Genomic DNA, 27839 nt, shown 5'->3' on the forward strand with positions numbered 1-27839 from the left:
GGTGCTCCAGTCCCCTGATCATCCTCGTGGCCCTCCTCTGGACTTGTTTCAACAGTTCCATGTCCTTTTTATGTTGAGGACACCAGAACTGCACACAATACTCCAAGTGAGGTCTTACAAGAGCAGAGCAGAGGGGCAGGATCACCTCCTTTGACCTGCTGGTCACGCTCCTTTTGATGCAGCCCAGGATACGGTTGGCTTTCTGGGCTGTAAGCGCACACTGAAGCCGGCTCATGTTCATTTTCTCATTGACCAACACCCCCAAGTCCTTCTCCACAGGGCTGCACTGAATTTCCTTTTTGCCCAACCTGTAGCTGTGCCTGGGATTGCTCCAACCCAGGTGTAGGACCTTGCACTTGTCATGGTTAAACTTCATGAGGCTGGCATCAGCCCACCTCACAAGCACGTCTAATAATTTAGCCATGATATAAATGTAAGCATATAAATTATTAATGCATCTCACATTCCTAGGTGGCCCTTAAACATTGTATCTAATCACATGAAAGTGACAAGTTGTCTAATTTTATAAATGTATACAAAATAAGTTGTCGAAAAAGTCAATCATCGAGAGCTCAGTACAGATGTTAACCCAATTTGTGTGGTAATGATCAAACCAGTCAGTTTACATAAAGCCTTACAGCAGCACAATATTGCAATCCTGCAGTTCTGTCATCAGCAATGAGGGTTACCTACCTGCCCCTGGAAATTTTTCTGGTGGCCTCTGCATAGCCATGCTGACAGTAAGACCTTCCATTAGTGTTGCCCACAGTAACAGCCGTGTTCCTTTTCTGCTCTTCTGTCCAACGACTGTCAGCAGGAAACTGTAAAAGGAGCTATAGCTCCTTCTACTGGGTCTTAAGATTCTTAAGATTAAAGATCTCAGATCCCAATAGGGCTCAGAGAAGTGAGTGAAAGAAGGCCACTAGTGTCTCATAGAGCTCTGTGTCTTCTGAATTCTGCTTTGCACATTCTCACTGTGTAATTTCAGAAGCAATGAAGCATTTACAGAAGTTAGCAGAAAAAAGTCTGGGACTGTTGGAATGGGGACAGAAGTACTGCTAAGCAAATGGGTTGTCTGATCCACATATGACATCTCAGATGTAACAGCTTGTAAACATTATCTGTAGAGCTCCAAATAATAACTTTACAGATTTAACCAATCATGCTTTGAAGGCTGTCACTGATCTAGTGGAGCATGACCAAATCCCATTAGAGTGCAGAATAGATACTAGTGGAAAGTCTTACATATGCTGAGTTGCATATCTACATAAGGAATGCAAAGACATCCCTACATGCTACAGAGATGTATGCGCATGAAAAGATTAATACATGCAACTAAATTCATCATCCCATGGGCCTACAACAAAGATTACAAATCCTGCAGGGTAACTCAGTCTGCAACAATACTATGTGCTTCATCAAAGAGTATCACATTGCCAGATTCCCCCATAAGTAAGGACTGACTTACAAGTCCCTTACAATTTCAACTGAAATAGTCAAAAGCAGATGAGGTCTGTTTGCCTACTTCACACGTGTACTTCTTTAAAATTAGAGCACAATCTAGGTAGTCATTTGTTAGACATAATTCATTGGACAAGATTTCCTAAGATCTGCTGAAATTCTATCATCCTTCCAGCAAAATGTGGAAAAGGGAAATTAAGCGAGTCTTTGAGACTGGGTATGAGCATTTTGAGCATGGGTAGGAAACCTGCACAGATGTGAAAGTGCTCAAAGGACTGTTAAATCTTGCCCAGTGGGGATAATCCAAACTATTTTGACTATTTCTTTACATTGCTTTTTATCTTCCTTGTGTGAAGAAAGTTCAAGAGAAAAGCATGTTAGACAGCTAGGTGTTTCTTCCTATTCTGAGCACTACATGCTGTACTTTTCTGGCTGCAAGGCCCTGCATGTGAATGCCAGGGAAATTTCTATCCCCTAATATCAAAACCAAGTTGTCATATACTTTGTAAAGGCTACCCACATTATCACTCATGTCAATATATACAGATCCTACAGGGTATCCTGCCTCCCAGTGTAGCTAGAAGTTAGCATCTTCTTGTTTGTTCAAAAACTACATTGAACTGTTGACTGGGAAGATACGCAATCTTTTTTTCCCTTTTTTCCTTTTTTCGAAGAAAACAAATTACTTTGTTTAAACAAATGCCCTGTCCTTTTCTTTCCTAGGGTGGAAAGAGTGCTTTTAATCAATGATTGTGGCACTGTGAAAGAGAGATGCAGTGCCCTCTCAGATAAAGTAAAATAATCCCCCCACCACCTTTGCCTTAGACATATTTCTCAGCCAGAGTCACAAGGGTCTATTAGCGCTGCACTTCATATGGTATTTTTTTCTTTCATTAAGAAAAAAAAAAAAGATGAACCAGAGGAATTTTTTTTCTTTGAGTTACATTTGACCCAATTAACATTAATCTTTTTTGTCTCCTTCAGCTTTTCTCCACACAGTAGAGAAATCCAAAGCTTTTCTCTTGGCTCTGTCTCCAGGGACTAATATCTTTAAGTACTCCAAGGGTAGACCCAACTCCCTGACATTTGTCTGCCTTGAACTTGCTAAGCACTAGTAAGTTTGTTAGCCTCCAAAGCATCAAGAAACTACAATGATCTTTAGACATATTCCATGTGGGCGGTTTTGCAGAACAGCTTCATACAGCAATAAAACCTACAGCTTGTTCTGGTGAACCTGTGTCAGATGAGGGCAAATGAAACCCTCTGAAGTATATAGTACATATCCAGTTGAGCATGTTACACTGGGAAGATTCATGAACAAAGGAGCTCCTCTGTACCCAGCTTTTATTGTTGTCATTTGCCACAGAAGTGTTGGTTTGAGCCCAGATTAAACAAACCTAAGTAAGAAACAGGAACCTGACTAAATCTAACTTTATCATAGACACTGCAACAGATATTCAAGCAAATATTAAGACACTGTTTTCTCTTCGAAACTTGACCTTCATCTGATGCTGAGGAGGGAGGAGCTGAGTTTGCTGGACTGCAAATGCTTATGGCCTTATGCTCAGAGCGTGCAGAAGTAGTGAAGGTATAGAAGATGTGTGTAATCACAGTGATAGGCACTGGAATGGTAGCTAACCTGTTACAGCTTCTTACCACCAGTACAGGAAATCAGTCCAGTCACCTGCTGAGTAGCTCTGCAGCAGAGCTTCTCAGACAAACAGGAGCTAAGAAATCTACCAAGTTTCCTAATCAGTTGAACACAAGGACACTTGAGGACAGGACTAATCAAACAATCTGCACAAAGGTTAATGCAGCTCCAGCTATTCTTAAATCTCTACTTTCCAGCATTCAGCTAAATCAACTTCCAGACTGAAGTGTAATTTCCAATGACTACATGCTAAGGTGCTCAAGGAAAACAAATATTGTACAGATAAAGCAATTCTAGTTGAGGTAGCATCAACTTTAGTCTTAACAAAGGAAAGGGGAACTGTGGAATTAGCCTAAAAAAGACTCCTGTGCCTTGACTGACATTTTAATTCATATGGGCAGAAAGATGTCCCCATTTTTAAAACATCTTACAGGAAGTCTGCTATTCTTCTTGTGTGCTGTTTTGCTTAGTAGAGTCAAAGCTTGACTCACAGACAGAGCAGTGTTTATTCTAAATTACCAAAGTTAAGGAGCAATTAATGATTTGAACACCCATAGTTTAAGCTAAATTGAGCTGTACATGGACTCTTTGAGCCACCATTCTAAACAAGGAGAATATCTGTGCACTTCAGATGCCAAATACCCTTTTTTTCCTTCACAACAGCTTTTATCATTTTCAGTGACACTGTAATGGAATTGAGCAAACAGCAGAATCCATAGAGATGTTTAATACCTTCTGAAATCTCACCACCTCAGAAAAGAGATAAGATTTTACAAATTTATTCCCTTCCTTTATTTCAATTACCATGTTAATGCTTGAGACAATTCCTAACCCAAACTACTGGCCAAAAGTCTGTTGGCAGGTAAGACAGCAGATCTAAATCAAATCACAAAGATTTTGCAATAAGATTGCAAAGCACAATTTCCCCTCTGTAGTAAAAGCTGCACTTTCCCCTATTTTCCTACTGTAATTCACTATAGGATGGCAAGACTTCATTACGTACACATGACACCATGTTAAAATAGTACATCCTTTAAGACATTCTAACAATATCCGAAGCTAAGTTCAAATCTAAATATTAAAACAACAAAGTGTAGAGTGAGATTTTCCCCAGTTAACTCCCTCAGTCTTTCAAAATCAGAAACTTAAAGAATGAAAGGGCTCTGCTGTAAGCAGTCTGCTACACCAGTATGGCAAAAACCACCATCAGCCATCAGTTGGCTGTCAAATTAAAACACAAAAACAGTGAGCCACCGTCCCTTTCTTTTTGGCCACCAGTTCATGCAAATTACATAAGACCAGTAATCTTTGCTTAGCAACAAGATTGCATCTTCACTACTGATTATAGTAATGATAAAGGAGTGAACATCAACAAATCTAACGATAAGAGATGTCCTCCTTCACTAATTCATCCATACAATTTAAAATCTCTGAAATAGAAAGAATAATTCATTCATCCAACAGACTCACCAGAAACAGAAAAGAAGCCATCACTAATACCACCTTCCAGCCTACATTCCTGACACTGAAACCTAGGCACACTACGCTAATTCCATGTGAGGAGAAGGCTTGCTAAATATACAAAAATATGTGGTTTTCTACTGAGCCATGAATCTTTCACATTTTCTTTTGTCTTTGACTCATTCCAACATTTTCTAGAGTTAGGGTTAGTACACACGAGCTGTCCTGACTGCCATGTGACACAGAAAGTGCTGGCAAAGTGTGCTGAACTGTCAGCCCCTGTTCACCTCCACCTCCCAGGGAATCATACGGCTCATTCAGGTAACTTCAGAAAAGGTTATAATTACTTACAGCAGGATGTCCAGCACAGTAGGTGTAGCTAGCATGAGACTGGTAGTGCAAGCTTGCTCTTGGAAAGGTGTATGTATTCCAAGCAGGTTGGCTGCTATTCCACTGGGAGCTAAAGCCAGGGCTCATGGTCACTCTTGATTTACTGTTTTGGTACGTTCTCACTGTGGAGCTGGACTATCAAAAAAGAAAGAAATGCAACGTAAAAATAGCTTTTAGGATAAAATATAAACAATGCAGCTACATATCATCATTGTGCATATATATACTGCCACATGGACTGGAACAAACCTGAATATTTCCTGTAAGAAACAGGGAAAAGCAAAAAAAATTAATTCCTTCAAAGATATCAGTGAAACCGGTATCACTGTACTGCACAGAAGAAAGGCAGATGAGAGACTTCAGGCTCGGATGTAAATCAAATAGGCAAAGGGTGACAGAGATAAAGGGATGTTCTGAAAACCTGTAGAGGGTACAATCCTGCAAGATTAGTAGTTGAAACTTCCATATGTATTTATTTATTATAATGAACTGAATATTGGCATTTATTGAACTCCAGATCAGCTATGCCCATTTTACAGTAAATGGCAGTTTGGGGCCAATGTTTCGATATGTTTCTTGAAGTCTTGAAATCCCATCTAGTGGTTAGGGTAGGTCAGGCCATCACAAAGATGCCCCTACATTTCACACATGTAAAATCCTAAACAGACTATGAAATGTCATGCTTTCTTTTAATTACTTAAAATGCAGGATAAAACTCTTTAAAAAAAAAAGTCAATTCAATAACTTCACCTGAAAGTAACCCAGACTACAGATGTGTAATTCACTTTCATTCTTTCTGGCTTACTCTCATTTTACTTTATTTTAAACTGCATTCTTCTGCTTCAAGTCCTTCTTATATAAGACATATTCCTAATACGAGCTTGCACTGATAGGGGTAATTAATCAGGGCAGGAAAAAAAACCAAATATTTTTTCTAAAAGAGTAAAAGATGCGTCAGAGGTGAATGCGGTTTTTGCAGCTATTTAGGTTGGCCTTCAAAGATACACAAATGTACTTTTTTCTCCATACTGTGTTCTGCATGTGGGTTTTGCTCACTTTGTTTTTGTTGGCAAAGGTGACCTCAATATCCTATGCAAATTTACACCAATTAATTGTAATTATTATAAACCTGAAATTGTTCTTTTTAAAGCATTAAATTGACGGTGACCTCAGTAACACAGTGAAAGCTTGAGAAATATGAACATAAATAATATTTCTTAGAAATGCTTACAAATGTCCCTGTTAGTAAATTGATGCTATCAATTTCAAAAGCTATACTCAAGAATGACATTTCATTTATTTTTACCCTTATTTCAAAGACAACTTTTATACATGATGTATGTACCATTAACCAAATATCAATATGGGCCACCACTGAACATGCGTTTCACACAATCCAAGACCATCCTTACCCCGAAGTACTTACAAGATAAATGAGAAGGTCAAGGAAAGGATGAAAGAGCACAGCCTGATGCAGAAGCAGAGAAAACAGCTTCGTAAACATGACTTTGATTTCAAAGCTTCAGCTCAGTTTCACTGGGAGACTATTAGTGAAATGGAAGGAAGATGGGATAGAGAGAAGACATACAAAAAGATTTCAAGGACACATTCCAGCCTTAAAATACATACGCTGTATGATCTTTCAAATTTTTAATATTGTATTTAGCTGGTTGATATAAACTACAGGCCATGCTGAATATGCCTTTGTTATTTCGTTTAATTTTCAGAAGTACACAAAGTTTTCCTCGGTTATCGACTGCTGTATAAACTTAAGTTCAAGGAAAGGCCAAACAACTTCCTGCATGTGTTTATTTCCTGTGCCACCGATTAGGAAGCCTGAAAAGAGCAGTTCCCCTCACCAGTTCTCAATATCTCAACAGATTCGCCTCCCGCCCCCACCCCTAAGAGAAGAATTCCTGTGGTGCAATTTCTAAAGATTTAACTTATGACTAGCTGAACACAAAGAGTATGAATGAACACTAAAACCCACACTGAACTCTCATTAGTCACTGTGTGTGACAAGTGGTTACTTTGTTCTTACAAAAGGCTTTAGGGGGAAAAAAAAATCTGCCCCTATAGTTAAAGGAGCTTATTTGAAACAAATCTTTTTTCTGTATGAATTTAAATCATGGCAAATCAAAGGAAAGAGACTATGGCTACAGATAGAGGAAAAAAAATAAAAAATTCATGTTTTAATGTTTTGGGTTTTTTTTTTTCTTTCTTTTTTTCTTTTTTTCCTCTTCCCCTTTTACCCTCTTTCCCCAAGGACCAGAAACTGCATTTTCTTTCCTTTGACGTATTACTTATCTTTCAGATCACTCTTCAAAGGCAAATCTCTCTTTCTGGACCCTGGGAGACTTGCTTATACATGAGAGATGAAGGCTAGATTTTGTTTTGCACAGACCAAGTAGGGGTTTAGCCATAATCTACTTCTCCATGTAAATTTCTCCCCTTTATAAACATCAGCATGCCTGCTTATTGACTCCTCTTGAGACGCTCATCCCCAGCCAAATATTCTGTATAATAGCTTCTGTATCCAAACAATAGCTTCACTCCTTCCTATTATTTCTGATGGGTCTGCATCATATGGACCAGTGGAAAATATCTGTGGCTGATAGGATGTGAAGATGAATTGTCAGCTGTGATAATTGTTAACTGATTATTTTTCACTGTGGCAGTGAACTCCACTACAGTAAGGAGGGATGTGCTGTTAGCACTATGCAGATGTGCCCAATGTTTGCTCCTCTATTAGAGAACAGGAACAAGAACAGGCCTTGGTTTTAAACAGCCTGCCTCAGATGCTGAATAGCCTTCTGCCCTCTGAGTTGTATGTCTTGCTTCTGTATTACACAAAACACCTTCCTGTCTCTGCCACCATGCTGGAGGCATGGTTCAGCCCCAGTGCTGAATCCCAGCACAGAGATGAGCCCCTCTGCCTCCTTTCTACTCCTTCCACTCAGCTCCCACTTCACAGAGAGCCACATGAGAGGCTGTGAGCCATTCAGACTACCAAGAATGCAGTGGATGTCCTGCCTGTGAAGGCCAGTGGGGATGCAGAGGTAGTAAGCAAGACCCCACTCACCCTCAGGGCAGATGGGAGGTCTCTGAAAGGAGAGCCCTCTGCTCTGAACAGTTGAGGCATCAGATCAGGGACCCCAAAAGTCAACACATTGAGCTCAAGGCAAAATGAAGCTGAGCCTGGGAAAAGGTGGTAGGGGGAGGCATTGTCATAATTTGCCCTTGCTTCTCACTATCCAAACTTACTTTAACTGTCAATAAATTCATTTCCTGCAACTTGCATCTTTTTTTGCCTGTGACTAATTGCTAAGTGATCCTTCTCTCTTTATCTTGAGCTTTTCCGCCTTGTTTTCTGTTCCCATTTTGTTGACAAGGAGGGGTGAAAGACCGACCAGGTGGCTGTCTGCCAGCCAGCAAAGGTAACCACTACGAAGTGGCAGGCCTTGTGGCAAACAAGCTTTTATTTAGGATTTGAAAGTGCATCTCTTTCCCCCTAAACCTCTTGATTTTTCCAATAAAAGGTACCATTTCTCCCCATAACCTTGTCTTCTTTACGTCTCTCAGGCTGTCAATGGTAGACCATGGCTACCACTCCCCAGACAACCTGATCAGCTCTTCTCAGATAACTTCTGCAGAAAATTCTCAGATTACAATAAAAATGAACTGTTGCCCTTCTCGCTGTGTTTTGCCAGAAACAACAAATATTACAAAAGCTAGGAGAAAAATTTCTTTTCCTTGAATAAGTCACTCCAGTACCTTTATATCCTAAAGGTCTGATTCAATCTGAAATTGACAACAGTAAAATTTAAATGTCTAAGCATATTTTAAAGTACAACCCTTTTCCCCCCTGTGCCTTAATTTGTCTGGCTTGTAAGCATGGATAATCTTACTTTAAAACTTCTAGGCTAACCTTTTCCTCATGTTTGTAAAAGTTTTGAACATTTTTGGACATAACCATGAGTGAGTGCAAAATACAATTAGTATTATTACTGTTTCTTGAGCTTAACTGCTTTCAGCTCATGACTGCTACTGCTGAACCCAGGACAGTTCTTTTAATAGCCGACGTGTGAAGTCCGTTAGTGACAAAAATAGAACATTATGGAGCACTTTCTATCTTCAAAGCACTGTGCAAATGTTAGATTTTTGACTATTGCAACATTTCCAACTTTTAAAGCAGTTTAATAGTAGAGGTAAGAGCTAACAGCCACTCCTTCCTAATTTTATGTGAATAAGCCACACTCTGACTAGGACATTAATAAACATAAATAGTTGTGCTGTAGCCTTAGTCTTCCTGTCATCACACCCATGCTCTCTACTCTTGCCATACAGAGTCATCATGCAGTAAGCTAACAGGAAAAATGTGGTAATTCTGAAATGCTGCATCATATCAACTGCAAGACTGACTACATCTATCAGACACCCTTCTGCCAAGTATCCCAAAGTGCTGTGATTATTATTGGCTTTGGCACACCAATAGAAGAGAGAGACTCCAAATATGCTGCTCTATGTTACCACTCTACGTACACTGGCTTTAAAAAATAACAATAAAAGACAACAAGTGGGATTAAAGAGGTGTAAATAACATCTGAATTCAGCCTCCTACTTCCTCAACTTTTAAAAGCCACTTCCTAGAGCTACGATGTCATTTTCTTAGCCCACACAGTTTAAGCTGCTTTCAGTCTCTTGGATTTTGATTACATAATGGTTCTGTCTTCAGCTGCATCTTCTGGGTTGTGTTGTGAAAGGAATTGTGTTTGAAAGGCTGCCCACCTTCTTCCCTGCAACCATTCAAGGGATCTGGCATCCCTTATTTTGGATGTCAAAATGATGAGAGAAGTTGGGAAAGGCCAATTAGAGAAACTGATATTATGGACATATTGTTTTCAGGAAATCTATATGCCTGTATTTGAATCAGATCATGATGCAAAGCAGAGTCCTATGCTCTTAAAAGTTTGGATGCTTTACAAAATACTACTGTTCCCATAGAAATCAAAGTTTTCCTATAACCTGAAAAAGTCAGAAATTAAAATAGCTGCCCTGGAACATTATCCCATGAACTAAAATGATGCATTTGTTTTCTTGCCCAGATAAAATAAACTGGCAAACCAAGTCTGATGTTAGTTCATCACAAAATCCACCTGAGACTCCTCAAAGACTGTGATAATTGTGAAATTGAGGAGTGAGGGTGTTTTCTTCCTTTTGGATTGTTATGAAAACTAAACATAGAATATATTGTAGGTTTGTATTTTATTTTACTAGCAGGAAAGAGGAATTTTATGCTGCTATTTTTCCCAAAATAATCTTTCACTAAGGCTCGCAAATCTTTTACAGTCTAGAACCAGATTCCATCTGTTCCAGTAAGAGCTGAGCTCTTAATATTTGGCCGCTGCAGATTTCAAGTTTATCAGTTGTCTCATAACCTTTATGAAAAAACCTCAGAGACATGACCAAATTTAAGAGAAACACTGTTTTTCCAGACATGGGATTGAAACTCAATACACTGTACCTGGAAAAATAGGATCAACTGAGAGAAACAACATTCCACTGAAACCACAGAGAAATGATGAGGCTGTATTTCATATCTCGGCATACATTTAAGGCTATAGCTCATCCAGTAGTCTCAGGAGTGCTGAGTGCTTGTCCACATCATGCCAAAACCCAGGTTGTGTAGCCCATCTGCCCTCTCCCAGTAGGTGGAAAGGAATGGTCTCTGTAGTCCAGCTTGTTCAGCAGGCTTCTCGACAGCAGACTGAAGGGCACCCAGGTCTGCAGGACGCAACCAGCAGAGTGGAGTTACACCAGAGCTGGTGCCCAACAGGAATGCTGTTCATAACCTGAGAGACTTTTTAGAATAGGCCCCAAATTAGCTAAATAAATTGAGGGATGTATTCTAGAAAATGTGTCTGCCACTCATTGTTATTTTTCCCTGGAGTTATGACTTGAAAACAAAATATATATGGTTTTCACACTTTTCTAGTTAGAATTGCTGTCATTTCCAGTGACTCAACACTATAATTCATGCTGTACTTTTAACTGTTACTTGAATCCTAAGAGCATTTTTTTTCATGGGCAAAGTAAGAAATATTGCTCTTGTATTTACAGAGAATGAACAGGGGAGCTGAAAAAATGCAGACCTTCATGGTTTGAGGAAGAGGCCATGAAGAGCCTGTTTTTCTGCCATCTTATCATCCACATCAGTGCCATGGGGCAAAGAACTACTAACAAGAGACAGGTCAGTGACAATTCAGCCTAAAGCTTTCAAGTCTCTTGGCAACTGGTGTGGAAGACCTGGGTGTAATCAAAAGTTGCGGTTAACTGATGGGTGTCTAGGCAAGAGATCGCTGTATGTCTGTCAATTTCTGCAAACACAAACCTCCCAAAAAGCATTACCACCACCAATACCTCAGCATGCAAGCTCAGTCAAAGACCAAATAAAAGTCTTAAGAAATACTCCTATGCTTCGAACTAATTCCTCTAGAATAAGAAAAGTAAAATTGCATGCATGAGAGAAACCTGTATTGGTTTTGTTTACCCATGTTGTACCCAGCATTAGGTAACTGGGACACACATGCTCCTGGAGGGCTTATTTGTATGTGTTCCTTCCACAGATGTAAAAGTGAAAGGCGATTTTTCCAAAGGATATTATTTTGTTTACCTTTGTTAGGTTATCTGAAAAAAATGAAAATGGGATTAAAATATTTGTTGTTAGATGGGATTCTTAGTGGTCTAGTTTAAACCTTTAATCTAGGTTTGAACACAGTGAATATTTTGACTCCAAGTCTCCTCCTTCTCCCTCCAGCTTCATCTCCTTCACTTTGAAAAAGGTGAGGGCACATCAAAGTTTCTTCTGTTCAGAATATCATTTATTCAATCTATTGTGAGAAATTTAAATCAGACCAACCTCAGAAGGGCATTGACAATGACCTTGTAATGGTAGGTCATGAAATAACTATTTTCTGAAAATAAAATTCACTCTAATCTGCTAAATTTACTCCAGCCTTTTACAACACCAAGGTTACAATTTAAAGTAGTGAAGAATTATGTGAACCCAAGATGAGCATGATTTGAGTGTTCCCAGCAAAATCTGGCAAAATAGCACTGGTTAAGAGCCCACTACAAGATGACCTGCATAGTTCTGATTTCTAAATAAGCCACTTGTATAAAATAATCATTCAATCCAATACTCCTACGAATGCACACACTGCTCATCCATACAAAGTGACTGGAAAAAACGCAGTTCTTCCACCAGGAGCTGCTGAGCACACAACTCAGAGAAGCAAAGAACTTGAAGAAGAGGCTTCCTATAAGGACAGGCTGAGAGAACTGGGGTTGTTCAGCCTGGAGAAAGCTCAGGGGAAATCTTACAACAGACTTCCTGTACCTAAAACGGGCCTACAAGAAACCTGTAGAGGGATTTTTTACAAGGGCATGTAATAACAGGACAAGGGGGAACGGCTTTAAACTGATAGAGGATAAATTTTTATTACATATTAGGAAAAACTTTATTATGAGGGCTGTGAGACACTGGAATAGCTTGCCTAGAGAAGCTGTGGCTGCCCCATCCCAAATCAGTGCTCAAGGCCAGGTTGGACAGGACTTCGAGCAACATGGTCTAGTGGGAGGTGCCACTGACCATAGTAAAATGTTGGAACTGGATGAGCTTTAAGGTCTCTTCCAACTCAAACCCTTCTATGCCTCTTTGATATGATTCTATACTTCATGTCAGATTAATCTTACCATAAGTTGTTGATTACATATAAAACACATCATACTAAGTCTCTGATCTTGGCAGATCTCCAGAGCAGTATTTCACCAGGTCTAAAAATTCCTCTCTCATATATGACAGTTGGCACTCTTGAAGTCTTTTCTACAAACTACATGGCAGTTTTTGGGTCTCGCAACATTCCCTTGGTAAAACAGAAAACACAATGGGATGATGCAAAATAATAATACTAATTACTGTGATAAGTACATTTCCTAGGATCACACTCCCAGGTACAGCATGCTCCTGTACTAGTTTTTGTGTAAGTCAACAAACCACTTTTACCTACACATTATTTATTTTTATATGGACCTATGTACTGCTGACCGAAATGCAAGTTTAAGACCTTTACTGATTAATGACTGATTTTAGCATTTACCTGCTTGCTAAACTGGGACTTTTTACAGACAGACAACATCTTTTGTGAAACTCATTCTTTTTGATAGTTTGGGGAGAAAAGTAATTATTTAATTAACACTTGAATTCTTTTCCCTTTTACGATACCCAAAGGTATGTTCCACTTATGTTCAGCAGTATCTTAATGTTATTTTCTGATATATCTGTTTACTACATGTATATTGAATTACTCTCTGCACAATAAATCAACCACTGTCTTGGATACATATTAGTTTCCTCACACTAGAACTGCAATATACAACTTCTTTTAGACAATCCCAAGAGTAAAAGCTGGCTGACAATCTAAGCAAATCTGCAACATTAACCAGTGTGTGCAATCCAGACTCACATACCAGAGGAGATGCTTATGAACAACTAAAAAATGTCCAACGGCACAGCATCATTCCTACAATTCCATCAAATGAGAAAAAGTCAGATCTCTTCCCACAGCTGCAGTAGGCAAACTGTGATTGCAGCACCACATGCATATTACAAGCCTTGACATCCACAAAATGCTTACTTTACTGAATGCAATGCGGTTATGAAATGTGTTGGGCCACTGGGAAGAATTCTATAAATCCTGCAAAGCTACCCAATATAACACTCTGCAGCTAACTCCTGTGGATGGGCCTGCATGCTTTTGTAAACCTCACTATGGGATTAGGACATTTATCAAAGCCATGATTTCTTTCCCACAATGTTATATCTATTGTACACCAGGAATTCTGCAGGTGCATGATTTATCCATCCTGTCATTAGCTACAAAACCCTGCAAACAGTTTTTATTTTCTTCTGGAGAAACAAATACTCTTCCCATAAATTGTTTTACTGCTGATTGGGGAACAGGCTCCTGCTCCCTTGACAATAAAACATCTTGCTTTTCTGACCTTGGAGTTTTAATTTCCAGCATAACAATCTGAAGCTCAACACCAGTTCTTATGGAATTAATTAATATAGGAAATATTACTGATTACTTTTTTTCAGTATCACACCTGAACTCTAATTACCTGTGCCAGCAAGTCTGATCACTTGAGGGATACTACAGACAACACAGCCCCTAAAGATCTAACCATGTGGGAAGAGGAAGAAAATGTCAAATAAATCAAACAGATAAAATTCTCTTTTAAAGTGAGAAGAAAAATTCAATATGAATTTTGTTACTGGAGTCAGGATTTGTCAACGGTTTCAGTGTGCCTGAAAATGTTCAATGAACATTTTAAAAAGCAAGGAAGGAAAATGGCTATCCAGGAAACTCAGAAACTAGAAGTGATTTCTTAATCAGTGAAATCATACTCAAGCCTTTCACTCAAATTAAATATTCATAGAACCACATATATTGTATATGACAGAGTTGAATGTGAAAAGGCTAATATCCTCTGGCTCTTCCAGTACCCAAGTAATCCATTAGAAATGTAATTGTCTAACCATTCCACGGCTTCAGCAGGATGTATGAAAAATAAAAGAGAAAGCAGAGAACCACAGAGAGAAGAGGAAAATACGAAGATATATCCAAGACTAGCTCTCAGGATACTCAAAATCAATTTCAACTGCCCCAGATATCTGTTGAGTATCAAATACAGAGCAGAAGAACATGCACACAGAACTATAAAGTTGCCTTGAAAAACTGCTTTTACTTCCCTTAAGCTTTGGGCACTTACATTGGAGAAAAGAGAGAGATATCATTGATTTATTAAAAGGCATGAGCAAATTATAAGTGGGAAGCTGACTACAAGCCATTTGAATTCAGCATAGCAAAGACTGGTTTTCCAGGATACATCAACACAAGGTTACAGATTTCATTGAAAAATAAGTAAATCTCAGTGAAAAGCGACATTAAAATTCCCCATGTAAAAGACAACAGAAATATATACGCGATAGTGCGTTAAGGCTCAAGAGCTTACGGGATTTTGTTTTGATTTGCTTTTATTACACAAGGGAGAGGGAGCAATGGAAAGGTATTAAAATCCAAATAATTCTGCAGATCATTAACAGTCCTGTAGATTAAACTACAGGGAAGGAGACATGGGCATCAACACAGAAAAATACTGTTAAGTCAGTGGAAAACTTAGTGACTATTTGAGATCACCTAAGGAACCTGAAGGTGCACAAGTCCATGGGACCTGATGAGTTGCACTGAGGGTCCTGAGGGAACTGGTGGATGAAGTTGTGAAACTGTGGCAGTCCAGTAAAGTTCCTGCTGCCTAGACAAGGAGAAATATAACCCCCTTTTTAAAAAAGGGGAAAAAGAAAGATCCAAGGAACTACAAGTCAGTCAGTCTCACCATGGTACCCAGCAAGACCATGGAGCAGATCCTCCTGGGAACTATGCTAAGCCACATGGACAATAAGGGAGTGATTTGTGACAGCCAACATGGCTTCACTAGACACAAATCATGCCTGACATATTTCATGCTCTTCTATGATGGGGCCAAAGTGTTAGCAAATAAGGGTAAGCAACTGATGTCAACTACTTGGACTCGTGCAAGGCAAACCTCATGAAGGTCAACAAGGCAAAGCACAAGGTCCTGCATCTGGGTCAGGGCAATTGCAAGCACAAACATAGGCTGGGAGAGAATGGATTGACTGAGAGCAGCCCTGAGGAGAAGGACTTGGGGGTGTTGGTTGATAAAAAGTTCAACATCAGCCAGCAGCATTTGCTTACAGATCAGAAAGCTAACCTTATGCTGTGCTGCCTCAAAAGGAGTGTGGCCAGCAGGTTGAGGTCCCTCTACTCCACTCTCGTGAGGCTGCACCTGCAGTACTGTGTTCAGCTCTAGGGCCCCCAGTACAAAAAGGGTGTGGACCTGTTGAAGCAAATCCAGAGGAGGACCACGAAGATGATCAGAGGGCTGGAGCACCTCTCCTTTGAAGACAGGCCAAGAGAACTGGGCTTGTTCAATCTAGAGAAGGCTCAGGGGAGACCTTGTAACAGTCTTCCAATACCTAAAAAGAGCCTACAAGAAATCTGTAGAGGGACTTTTTAACAAAGACATCTAGTGACAGGACAAGGGGGAATGACTTTAAACTGACAGAAGGTAGATTTAGGTTAGACATTAGGAAGAAATTCTTTACTATGAGGATGGTACAACACTGGAATAGGTTGCCCAGAGAAGTTGTGGGTGCCCCATCCCTGGCAGTGTTCAAGGCCAGGTTGGATGAGTCTTTGAGCAGCCTGGCAGAGTGTAAGCTGTCCCTGTCCATGGGAGGGGGGTTGGAACTAGATGATCTTTAATGTACCTTCCAGCCCTAACGACTTTATAATTCTACATATATCTCAAGTCAAGGAATAAAGCAGCATGAGATAACACATGTGGAAGGTTTGACCATGCAAAACTTCTCTGGCCTTGGTCAGCACAGTATTTAAACGATGGAACTACTTGTGACATTAAGGTAAACCATGAATATAAACAAAGAGATCCCTGATAAAGCTTTGGAGAAACTACTGAAGTTAAATACAGTTTTCTCCTTCATAATTGTCTACTGCACATTAAAGCTCTATCATGTGGCCAGATTGTGAAAAAAACTTCACTCTAGATAACGTCAAATATTTCTAAATATATAAAAAGCACTTTTACTTTCAAGTATCAAAGTGAATGCAAAAAAAGCAATATTTCCTTCATAGTACCTTTCCTTCAAGGAGATACATAAATATAAACCACTCCTTTTATTCTTATCAGCAAACAATCAAGAGCTTTATGGGTTGACTTGTAATTTGGCCATGACATGTGTTTCAGATCATTTTATGCTCCATGAATTGAAAAACAAACCAAAACAACAATAAAACTCCAATAACTTACATTTTAGTAAGGTTACTAAAAAGTAGCTTCAGCTTTTATGGAATTATGTGACTGAGAAAAAAACAACCCCAATATATTACACATTGAGGGGCTGAAAGTGGAAAGCAGAGACCTTTTGAATCTTGCTGAAGGGTGCTCAAATAAGAGAATTCATCGACCCCTGAGAGAGGAAATCCAGCTGAGGCTCCTTGAAGCCTGGCATGTGGAGCTGCACTTCTTCACTTAGGAAATACTGACAGCTAGGGGAATAACTCAGTTCCTCTTAGCCTAAGGGATTTTTCTGCCCTAGTGCCCAACGGTATGAAGAAGATTCAGACCCTTCCTATTGAACTTCAACATCATAATCTTGACAGGCAAAATGAAAGTAAAAATGAAGGAACATTCTGCTTTTGTGCTTCTTCCTTCTGTATCCAGGGGCCCCTTTCCTATCCCCAAATGTGTGTTAAGAAGTTAAAATCTAGATTTTAAAATATAAGTACACCAGTCATGTCCAGGCTGAAAGACCTAGATGAGAGATGAGGAACAGAGACTGAAGACAAGCAAGAAGATGACCAGAAAACACAGCAGGAGGCTCTGAGGATAAACAGATGCTACCCTGTCTCATCTGTGTTTTCTGCTTTGTGTTTCTGAGCCTACTGTTTCTCAAGACACTAGACATGGAATGAATTCAGATAGAGACTTCTATCACATTGTTCCCAGTTGCTTTAAACCTCTGCTCCTCAAGTCAAATCCTTTCTAGAGTTGATGAGTGCATTTTCAAAGCCTGAGGAGCGGTAGAATTTCTTACCACTTTAAAATGACACTGGTCTAAAAACACAGGAGGATTAGCAGCAAATTAAACTAATACAGTTATCACAGAAATTCTTTTAAAAGGTATATTTTGAAATTCATGTTTCCATGTCAGTAGATAGTATCTGCAGTTCTGTGCTTAGAATACACATTTCAGGAAAATTTGCCATACAGCATATTCAATCATACACTATTTCCTGACACATGTGGGTGTCATAACCTTACATTAGAAACAGGAAAAAACAGTAATATTATCAGGTTGTACAGAAGGTTATAGCATTAGTTACCCTATTAAATATCAAAATAGTTCAGAATGACTGGTGGGAAAATCTTTGAAGTTTGCAAAAAAGCTGGTCTTAGAGATACATTATTTGTTCAGTTTAAAAAATATTTAAAAAACTCTAATAACTTATATGTATCTTCATTACTAAGTGCAACTTTTAGTGTCTAGTGAACTGTTAGACACTAAGATAGAAAGCTGATGGGTAGATGTAAAGGGAAAGAAACTCACCTATTAGAAAAAAAAAAGGATGGTCTTTTAACTAAAGAGGAGCACTATTATTTGGAAGATCAAAAATCATCATTAGATCTGCATCAGGCTTCTTATGTGACAAACTGCCCACAGTTCTTTCCTGGTCTCTGTAATAGAGATTTTAGTGCTTCTTCTTTTGCACCTTTTGTGAGATGGCATGACATCTTTTGTCAATTTGTATTGAACAGTAATGTCCCAAATCACCAAATCAATCACTTTTTGGGTCAATTTCAGTTGTATAATCAGTTTGAAAGTCATTATATCTGGGAATAAACACAACAAAAGACACAGAGGGGCTCCCAGTAATCTACATGCACAAATAAGCATAATGAAGTGAAATAAAGAGCACAGGCAGAATACAGAGTATATTTCTAATGACATTTAAATCTATTGGCAGAGTAATTTTTTAAGGAAGCTAATAGCAGAAACTATGAATTAGGATGATATAAGAAAGCTAAACCACATACAAAAGCAAAGAAAACTGATTTGAGGAGCTGAATCATAATAGAGCTTTGATCCATCTCATTTGTGAAGCTACTCTTTAATTCACAGAGATTTAAAGCAGACCTTGCTACAACTTTTTCAATATTCTTTTTTAATGTTCTATTTTAAAATACAGAAAAAATTATTTCTGAGGAAAACATAATTTTATTTTTTTTCTTTTTAACTGACTGCTACTAAGATTTTATGTAACATGGATGAGAAAAGGCACAGGAAAAAATATTATGTTCTAAATTTTAAATATGGAAGAAAAAAATTATCTTGTGTTCTAAAAACTAAATATATTTATGCCTCTAACTCCTCTACCTTTAGAAATATCTGTTGTAGACTATTATACCCAAATTGTTTGCAGATGATGCTGCTGCACAATGGAAGAGTCAGAGATAAACTATTGAACTATTTGATGACATTGTCAACTTGTTAACAAAATGAAAATTATTAAATGGATACTGAACAAATGATACTAACACCAAGATCTGAAGTTACCAACTAATTTTACAGCTGTCTCCTACTTTGGCCGTGATACAGAAAAATGCGTAACTCCTAAGTATCCTTTCCTAGTAAGAACTGTTACCTTCTATAGCTAGATCAAATTGATAGACCATGAATAGATTTTTCTTGCCATTGCTTAAAATTCCTATTTGAGTCAGAAGCATTTTAATTTATAATAAACTTTCTAGAGCTATTATTAGTTAATACAAAACTATTTATTTTATGCAAACCTGTTTATTTTAAAAACTTATTTTTAAGAAGCAGAACATTTTACTCTAAAAAAAAAAAAACCAAATACTGTATCCACAAAATGAAGAAAAAATACAGAGAAATATAGTTGCTATAAATGCAGTAGAATTCTGTTAGGGTAAGACAAATTTTAAGTAATCATTTGATATCATGGATTGCATCTAGCTGATCAAAGTATAGCAAACTTGTTAGATGAAGCAACAGATATACTGTTTAGCTGTTTCTTTAACATCAGAATCATACAGTTTGACAAGATTCTGCAAAACTTTGATAACTTAGGAAATACCATTCAGGTGCTGGATGCCAATTTTGTTCCAGATGCTAAGGTCACAGTGCATCAAGATCCTTACACATATGCATAGCTGTGAGCATAGGAGGAAGCTTACTGAAGCCCAGAGGATTTGTTACGGTATTAGTATCATACACAGATTTTCAGTTGAAGGGCTTAAACATCTAAAACATCTAACAGAATTGATAGTGTTCTGAAGATAAAAATTTTGTTTCTTTGCAAGAACAAAAAGATGGTGACTTAGATAGGAAAGGGGGGATTCTGTTTGTTTTAAAAGGATATAAATCTTCCTGATGCAAGCTATAGAAAAAGACTGGAAAGATTAATACTTTCGGGGCAGCATATTCCAACTCTTATTATCTACAGGGTATCTTGCACCTTGTTCTGCAGCATTTAGCAATGGCACATGGAACAAGAGATGTTTAATGGTCTGATATAGCCTTGCTGCATCGATCACTGTGATACAGCAATCAAAACCAGAGGGTATGTATGGCCCTATTTGATCTTTACGAGAGAATTCTACTATGCTAATCTCTAAAACATACTGCCAGATTATTCATTCTTCTCCCTTGTGTTTTTCTTTACCTGAAAATAAATAAATCAATCAATACAGCCATGATGCAAAATTTCTGAACTAAAGGGAAGTCAATAGTGTTTGTAAGTGCTTGGCAGAACACTGCCCCTGTGCATATCGGGGTTGCAAAGTGTAAGGAGCCCTACTGACCTTATTTTTAATAAACTAAGTGTTGGGAAAAAATGCACACATTCATTATGTCTCCTGCTTCATGGAGGAATATTGGTGCAGCTAAGGTGTAGAGAAAGAAGGCTCAACAATGGGAACAAACAATCAAAGTATTACACTGTCTTGCTTTTTCATTCAATATTCTTCTATGCAAACATTCTTCTTATTTCTACTTAATTTCCATCACGGCTAAATTGTTCAAAAGTTGATACCTACAGTATCTTTAAAAAAAAAAATCCACATTCTTGCATGAAAAAGGATGACCAAAGAGAAAATAAATGGTTGTGTAATTTGTACTTGAATATTTACATTTGTCTTTAAAACTTCAAGAATTTTCAGGCAAAGTAGCTGTAATTAGGCAATTTGCATCAAAATTTGAAATTATGACCAGCTTCAGGCTACTGCTACTTAAAATCTTGGGCATCTATCTCAGTGTGCCCATGACTTCCATTCTTCACTTACTTATTTGTATTCACTTTTTGTGAAACCTTTTTCACTTATTTTTATTTAGATATTGTTAACAAACAGTACAAGGTTACATGGGTAATAAAAGAGTTTGAGGTTTATAATGACCAACAAAGCTTCAATACCCAGTACTTCCTCCCATGAAGAAATCTACTTCTATCAATAGCCTCCAATAAGGAGCACAAACATATCCATTGATTCTAAGAGCTGACAAAAACTTCAATTTTTTTTTATTCTTCAGGGCTGAGTTATGCAGAGACAGATACCCATAAATTTACAACATTCTTGAGAAGAGAGATTGTAGATTTGATTTGTTTACTACCAAACTTGAACATACAGATTGCAGAGTAGTTTCCCTAAGGTTTACTTTGCATTTTAATAATATTTAAAAAAATCCCCAAGACCAAATGACAGACAACTTTCCCAATGCATCCACAAGCTAGGATTTTCCTTCTTCCCAGTACAATTTAGAGTCTACAAAGAGCAACATGCTTGTCACCGTTTTTTCAAGTATCAGAGAGAAAGATGTGAAAATCTGAAAAAAATCCACAGAATACTAAAGACAGGTGAAATTTTGAAAATGACAGGAAAACAGCTGGGATCATGTCCATAGGGACTTTTGTCATCCAAGGATTATAAAGACAGAAGCACTATTCTTGCTTAATGATACCTACAAACAATATTAAGCTTTACTGAGAGCCACAGTATCATGAACATTCCACCTAACATTAACTATTCAACAGATAAAAACCACTGTAGGTCACTGTGAAAAACAAAAGTTTCATCTACTGAACATTCCCTGAAGGTCATAAAATGGTCAAATCACTCTGGGTGTGTTATCAACAATACACAAGTTTCTTCCTTTTAATGCTATCCTGAACTAGGGAGAAATAGGAGGAGCTAAGTAGAAGATCTATTCCACTTTATCTTCCAAGGGAGTCTTATGAAGCATCAGCCTGATGCAAGCAGAGGTTAAATCAATCCTTTTTGCCTGCTGTACCTGAGCGAGAAGGTTGTAGCTGGAAAACAGAGTTCAACTGATACATTAATATTCACAATGCATTTCCACATTTCTACCCCAGAACGAAAAAGGTCAGATCATGTGGACACAGATCTGGGTGGGGAAGCCAGCCACTGCAAGTACGGCTAGGAGAGCTTAAGCTATGTTGTGCAATGCAGAGAGAGTGGAAAGATCACACAATGAAGCACTTTGACTTTTTGCCAGGTATATACCCTGTGAAATGAATTTAAAATAAAGTTTAAATTACAGACGGCTTTTCCAAGCCTTTGCTGGCATGAGCACTACTTCAGAAAAGCTGTGACAACAGCAATTAGGGATAGCAGAGTCTGAGATATTAAGGGAAACTTGTCAAGCAGAACTTAAAATATCTAAATATTTCTCTTAAATACTTGTAGAAAGAAAAAAAAATAGAAATAGCTTTGGCTCTGCTTGCCTTTAAGTTTGCACCTTCTGGATCTTTTTTGGAAAATATTCACAGACATTAGTTCAGAACTTCTATAAACATCATATTAATTCATGTCTAAAAGCATCAGTAACAGGGAGGCTAAAGATAGAATTCTTTCAAAATATAGAATGTGACGTGCCAGCAGCACAGTCCTGTGAATTTTATGTTTGTCCTATCTGTCCAAGCAAAACACATTGTGAGCATCTAACCAAAGCTCGCTGAATCCCTCACATAACATTTGCAAGGAATGCAGATGAAGTAGTATTTGCTGAAAGAATTAAGTTGATGAAAAGAAAGCATACACATTTAATGAGTGGCAAATAAGGCAAAGTACTTCAGTTCTGTCTTAAATGACCCTTATCCCCATATTAGTACTAACCATTCATGTAAAAAATAATTCAAACTAATAATGTAATATCTGCACAAATTCTAGCAGCACCATCAGAAGCGGCCACTGCAATGAAGGATGTCATATATTTTTTCCAGAAATCCTTGAAAACTGTTAAGGAAAATATATATTGAATAAATGAGCTCCTGGTACTTAACAGAAAACTATGTTTGTCCTAAATACATATAATTTACCAGATAATGAGCCTGTTTAAAGTAGGGCTGAAACAGTTCTACAGTGCCCAGCACTGGACTCCACTGACAAAAAGTCTTTAGTGCCCTTTAATTCCCAACAGAAGATGCAGAAGGTATTAAATGTAAATGCAAACACCAGGGATGGCTCCTGCTTCTACAGGGTGAATGAAAAATTGCTGTTGGCACAGTTTCAGGAATAATTTATTTTTAAAAACATCATTCCAATGTCAATACCCTTGTAACGGCTCCACCAAGCTGCTTGTCCCTGTCCCTGCCTCATTAAGTCAGGTCTTCTGGGGTGAAGTGGAAAAGAAATGTCCAAGCCATTCTCTGGCTAACATGAGGTTAAATTCACATAGTTCCAGTGTGTTGCAGGAACTATTTCAGCTCTTGGTGTATCTCAGAGCACACAGACTTTGCCTTTTTCATCTCCTGCTGGGTCTAGCTAAGGATTGAGCCCCATAGCTGAATTTTGAGTACCCTTAAAGTTTGCGGATCACAAATTGTAACAGATGTCCCTGCTGTGCTGGGAGTTTTGTTTAAAGGTCCATCTGCCTGCAGACTGAAATCTGGAATTCTTTGTTCGCATCCTGCAAAACCAGATCTTTCAGACCAGTCACCGTAAAAATACAGGGATTTTTCTGAGGGGTAAGGAAGATCAATAATTTGCATATGTTCCTCCCTCTAAAAAAGAGAAGCACCTGAAACCGTCTTAAGGTTTGGCAGAACATAGTCTTATCCGTTGTTAATGATTCTTCCATCAAATCAGTTGCCTACTGCAGGAAGGAAACGAACATATGAACCTATGGCTTTTTTCCTTTAAACACCACATATCAGACTTCAGTGCCTTCCATTTCTGGGGGTGTGGAGAAGAAAGGAGTCACCTCTGCATGGCTAGATGGGATATGTGGGCCAGGAAGTGAAGCACAAACTACAGTCATTTGGAGGAATAAGGCACAGAGGCTAGTGCACTGGTATATTTAGCAAAATAATTTAGATATGTTTCCAAACTCAGAGCAAAAGACAAAATTAAGAAATGATAGATGAAATCAGAATGGAAAAGAAGTTAGAGACTATAAGGGAATGAAAATCAGGAGATGGGAAGAGAAAATAACAGAAAGAGGACAAGTGAAAAGAGAAGGAAAAAGTATTTACTATGCAATTAGATTTCATGCGGGAAAGCACTCAATTCCTTCCTCTGTACAGCTTACAATACCACTTTTCAGAAGAAATTCTCCACACTCCCCTCAGCATATGACGGGGGAGGGCGAGTGGGGGAAGGGCTTCTTCATCCCCATCAGGCTCAACTGCTCTTTTCCAGGTTCTTCCATTAGTTCATTACATTTTGGATTTTGGATGAGAAACTTGGAGTGAATGGGATACTTGTACTTGAACAGAGCCAACCCCAGCCCTAGGGGATTTCTGTGCAGGCACTCATGTTTCCACTGGGAGAAAAGTTTCCTTCTTTGGCTTCCTCAGCTCACTTTCAGCCCAGCAGCTCTATGTTTCATTACAGAAGTAGCACCTCACTGTCTTTACATTCTCTAGCCATCACCAGCTTCCAATGGGCCAACTTCCATCCTGCTCACCCTCTAATAGCATATAGGATTTGCAGAGGATCTCTCCTCCTCTAAGTTTCAGCTATTCTATTTGCAGTTCACCTCTTGTGGCTGGCAGACAGGACCACAAGCTTGAGAAGGGACTGTACAGACAGCCAAGAATTTTTTTTAGTTTTCTAAGCAGTCTCAAGTCTTGTCTATGCTTAGGTCAGACCTTCCTTAAAAAGTCTCATTGCCCTTCCTTTGACTTCTCTACCAAATCATGCATAACCTCTGCTTTGTTGCCAGCTTGCTTCCTCCTGGATCAGGTCCTGCATATGTGATCATGTCCAATACAGGGATGCCTCTCTCTTTCTCTTCCCTGTCCAAGCTGAGAAATGACATACACCTGGACAGGAAGCCAGGAATGATACAACAATTTCACAAAATTAACCAGAAATCACAAATTATGACAATGTCCTCTTACTTGAAACTGGTTGCAAAGTGTCTTTGTGTCTTCAGTTTTTTACTGCTTGAGAACAGTGCATTTTGACTCCACGTAACAGCCAAAGGAAGTTAAAGAGTGCATCTCCCTTTTCTATTTTCCTTTTTTTTTTCCAGAAACATACAGCAACAGGAACTATATTTTTTTAGACACTGATAGTAAATCTTTGAGATTGTTTTATAATCTGGCATCCTGTTCAGCAGTTTAGTGACCATTTATTTGAGAACTTTGAAAATAATCTGTATTAGAAACCTGGAAAGCTAGGTAATGTTATTCATCAGCAGATGATACTTTTATAGATATATTCATACCTTGAAAACTAAGAATGAAATATTTTTATATTAAAATCTTTGTAAAAGCATAATGTTCTGGTCATAATAATGACAATATGGCCACAGTTAGATGATACTTTTATAGATATATTTTTATATTATTTATTATTATATTATTATTTATATTGGTTTTATATTTTATATATACCTTTATTTCTATTTTTTACATATTATGTATTTTATATATATTATATATTTATATACGTATATTGTCTTTTGCACTGAGTTTGGAAATATATCTAAATTATTTTGTTAAATATACCAGTGCACTACCCTCTGTGCCTTATTCCTCCAATAAATATTTATATATATTATTTTTATATTTTTATAGATATATTTATACCTTGAAAACTAAGAATGAAATATTTTTATATTAAAATCTTTGCAAAAGCATAATGTACTGGTCATAATAATGACAATGTGGCCACAGTTAGTATTTTCCCATAGAAGCATCACAGGTTCAATATTTTTTGCATAAGGTATTGCTTTATTTTTTATGGAATGCCATTATATTCTATCAGAAATCAGAGGTCCATATTCTTTTATTATTGGCATAATTAGAATGGGTAACAGGTTGAGTCTTTAGCATGACATTCATAATTTTGCATGTATCAGTGAAGTGTTCTGTACCTCCTTTCCGGGTTTATTCTGTCATTTTGTCAGTTATCTATACTGTTCTCTTATCACATTCAAATAATTGAAGTTCTCTAAATTCTTGAAATTTACCCCCTTTTTAATATTAGACAATTCAACTGTGACTCTTCCCATTAGGTTTCATGTGTATAGTAGTAAAAAACATTTACAAGACTTCTTACAAGGCCCCATCAGTGTCAGACATACTCTCTATTCTTCCATTTCAAGCATCTAGTTAATCTATTTGCTTTTAACTACTGCTGTTTGCCCAGCAAGATCTTTCACCGCCTGTCTGTGACTGCACCTCCTAAACTGACAGTCAAATTGAGCTTGGAGAATTTTTAATGGACATTCAGTCCTACTGATAGCCAGAGAGCAATTCAATCCTCTTTCCAAGGAAAGGCTCCTCAGTGCAGTCTTTGTTTCCATAGTCATTCAATTTTGTCCAAGATCCAGAAGCTGCCCTACAAATTCATCTCCCATTTATACTAGTGGGTGACAAGTGTGCTGAAAAAGGGTCAGATTTTAAAATAAGGAAATTATCTTTTCCCCTAAAAATAGAACATGCACACAAAAAGCAGATGGAGAGGATGCTGCTGAAAACAGAAGTGAATTAGCTTCACTCCACTAAAAGAAGCCAATGCTTTTAAAACAACAGTGAAAAGCTGACTAAGGCCTGAACTTCCTCTCACTAATGTCAGTAACAGTTTGATTCAATGGGAGCAAAGTAAATCCTATTAGAGCCTTTTATAGAAAAATCCTAATAAAAGCAGACACTACAAAGTAAAGGCCCCATTCAGCCGTTGCTTACACCATAACCGTTGTAAAATCACACCATCGTAGCTGGAATCCAGTCCTGGAGCATTTTAGTCCTACACTCACCACGCCATAGAAAGCTGAAAGAAGATGCTGCACCAAAATGAGTATTGCAAGTCTCTCCTGGCTGTGGATTTCATGCATTATGGTTAGATTTAGATATGATCAGGCCAGGTCCCAAATGTGCATTCCTCAACACTCATACCACTTGATTTATGCTGTCTTATTTGACTGGTCAAAGAATCAAACTGGTGACTGGTTTTGAATGAAGGCAATTAGGGTGCTTGATTGGTTTTGTAATTTGGAGAACACTACTCTAGAGTGTAAGTCAATTGTGTGGAACTATCCAGGTCTTTAATCACTAGTTTCCCTGTGCTAAGAGCTGATGCTTTACATCATCTGAAATTTATACCAGTTATAATCAATTCCATTCTTCCCCATTCCCCCCCACCCCCCCTTACTGCTTCCTCCACTGCCCTACACCTGGCAAAAACATGACATTTTAGCATAAAAAGTTAACTATAGTGTGGCCAATTATATTTCAAAGGTGTATCCAAATTTAATTCACAGGGTCAATCGAGTACGTGGGGGTAATTATCTTTACAGAGCATCTGACTGTTGTTGTGATATAGTGGTCTATCAGCCCCTGCTAGAAATCTGCCAGGAAGCACTTGTTTAAATTTGAGTAAGGTTAAATAACAGACTTCTGTCTGTAAATTCTGGAAAACAACGTCATCAACAAAGACACCAGTTTTACCTAAGTCTCTTGGGTCCACCCTGAAAGACTGGAAATTCTCAATTCAGAGTTTTCTTTCAGAATGGATCTTAAAATAGGAAAATTTGCAGGTATAACACACAAAAATTAAGCCGAGTACAGGACAGGAAATCATACATAATTTGCCTATTTATAGTAACCATATAACTTTATAAAATACTGTTTCTTATTTAAACATACAGGCCCCAGAAATGCCA

At 38.1% G+C, this 27839-nt stretch overlaps 1 protein-coding gene across 1 annotated transcript in view; it reads right to left on the minus strand.

Annotated features, from left to right (window-relative positions):
• The window catches only part of RBMS3 (RNA binding motif single stranded interacting protein 3), a 707098-nt gene that overhangs the window by 489749 nt on the left and 189510 nt on the right, over positions 1–27839 (minus strand). The window contains exon 4 of the mRNA XM_034063359.1: positions 4925–5098. Coding sequence (XP_033919250.1) covers positions 4925–5098 — 174 coding nt within the window. The remainder of the gene's footprint in view (positions 1–4924; positions 5099–27839) is intronic.

This window comes from Melopsittacus undulatus, chromosome 1, assembly GCF_012275295.1.
Source record: "Melopsittacus undulatus isolate bMelUnd1 chromosome 1, bMelUnd1.mat.Z, whole genome shotgun sequence".
In the NCBI taxonomy this organism is placed as follows: Eukaryota; Metazoa; Chordata; class Aves; order Psittaciformes; family Psittaculidae; genus Melopsittacus; species Melopsittacus undulatus.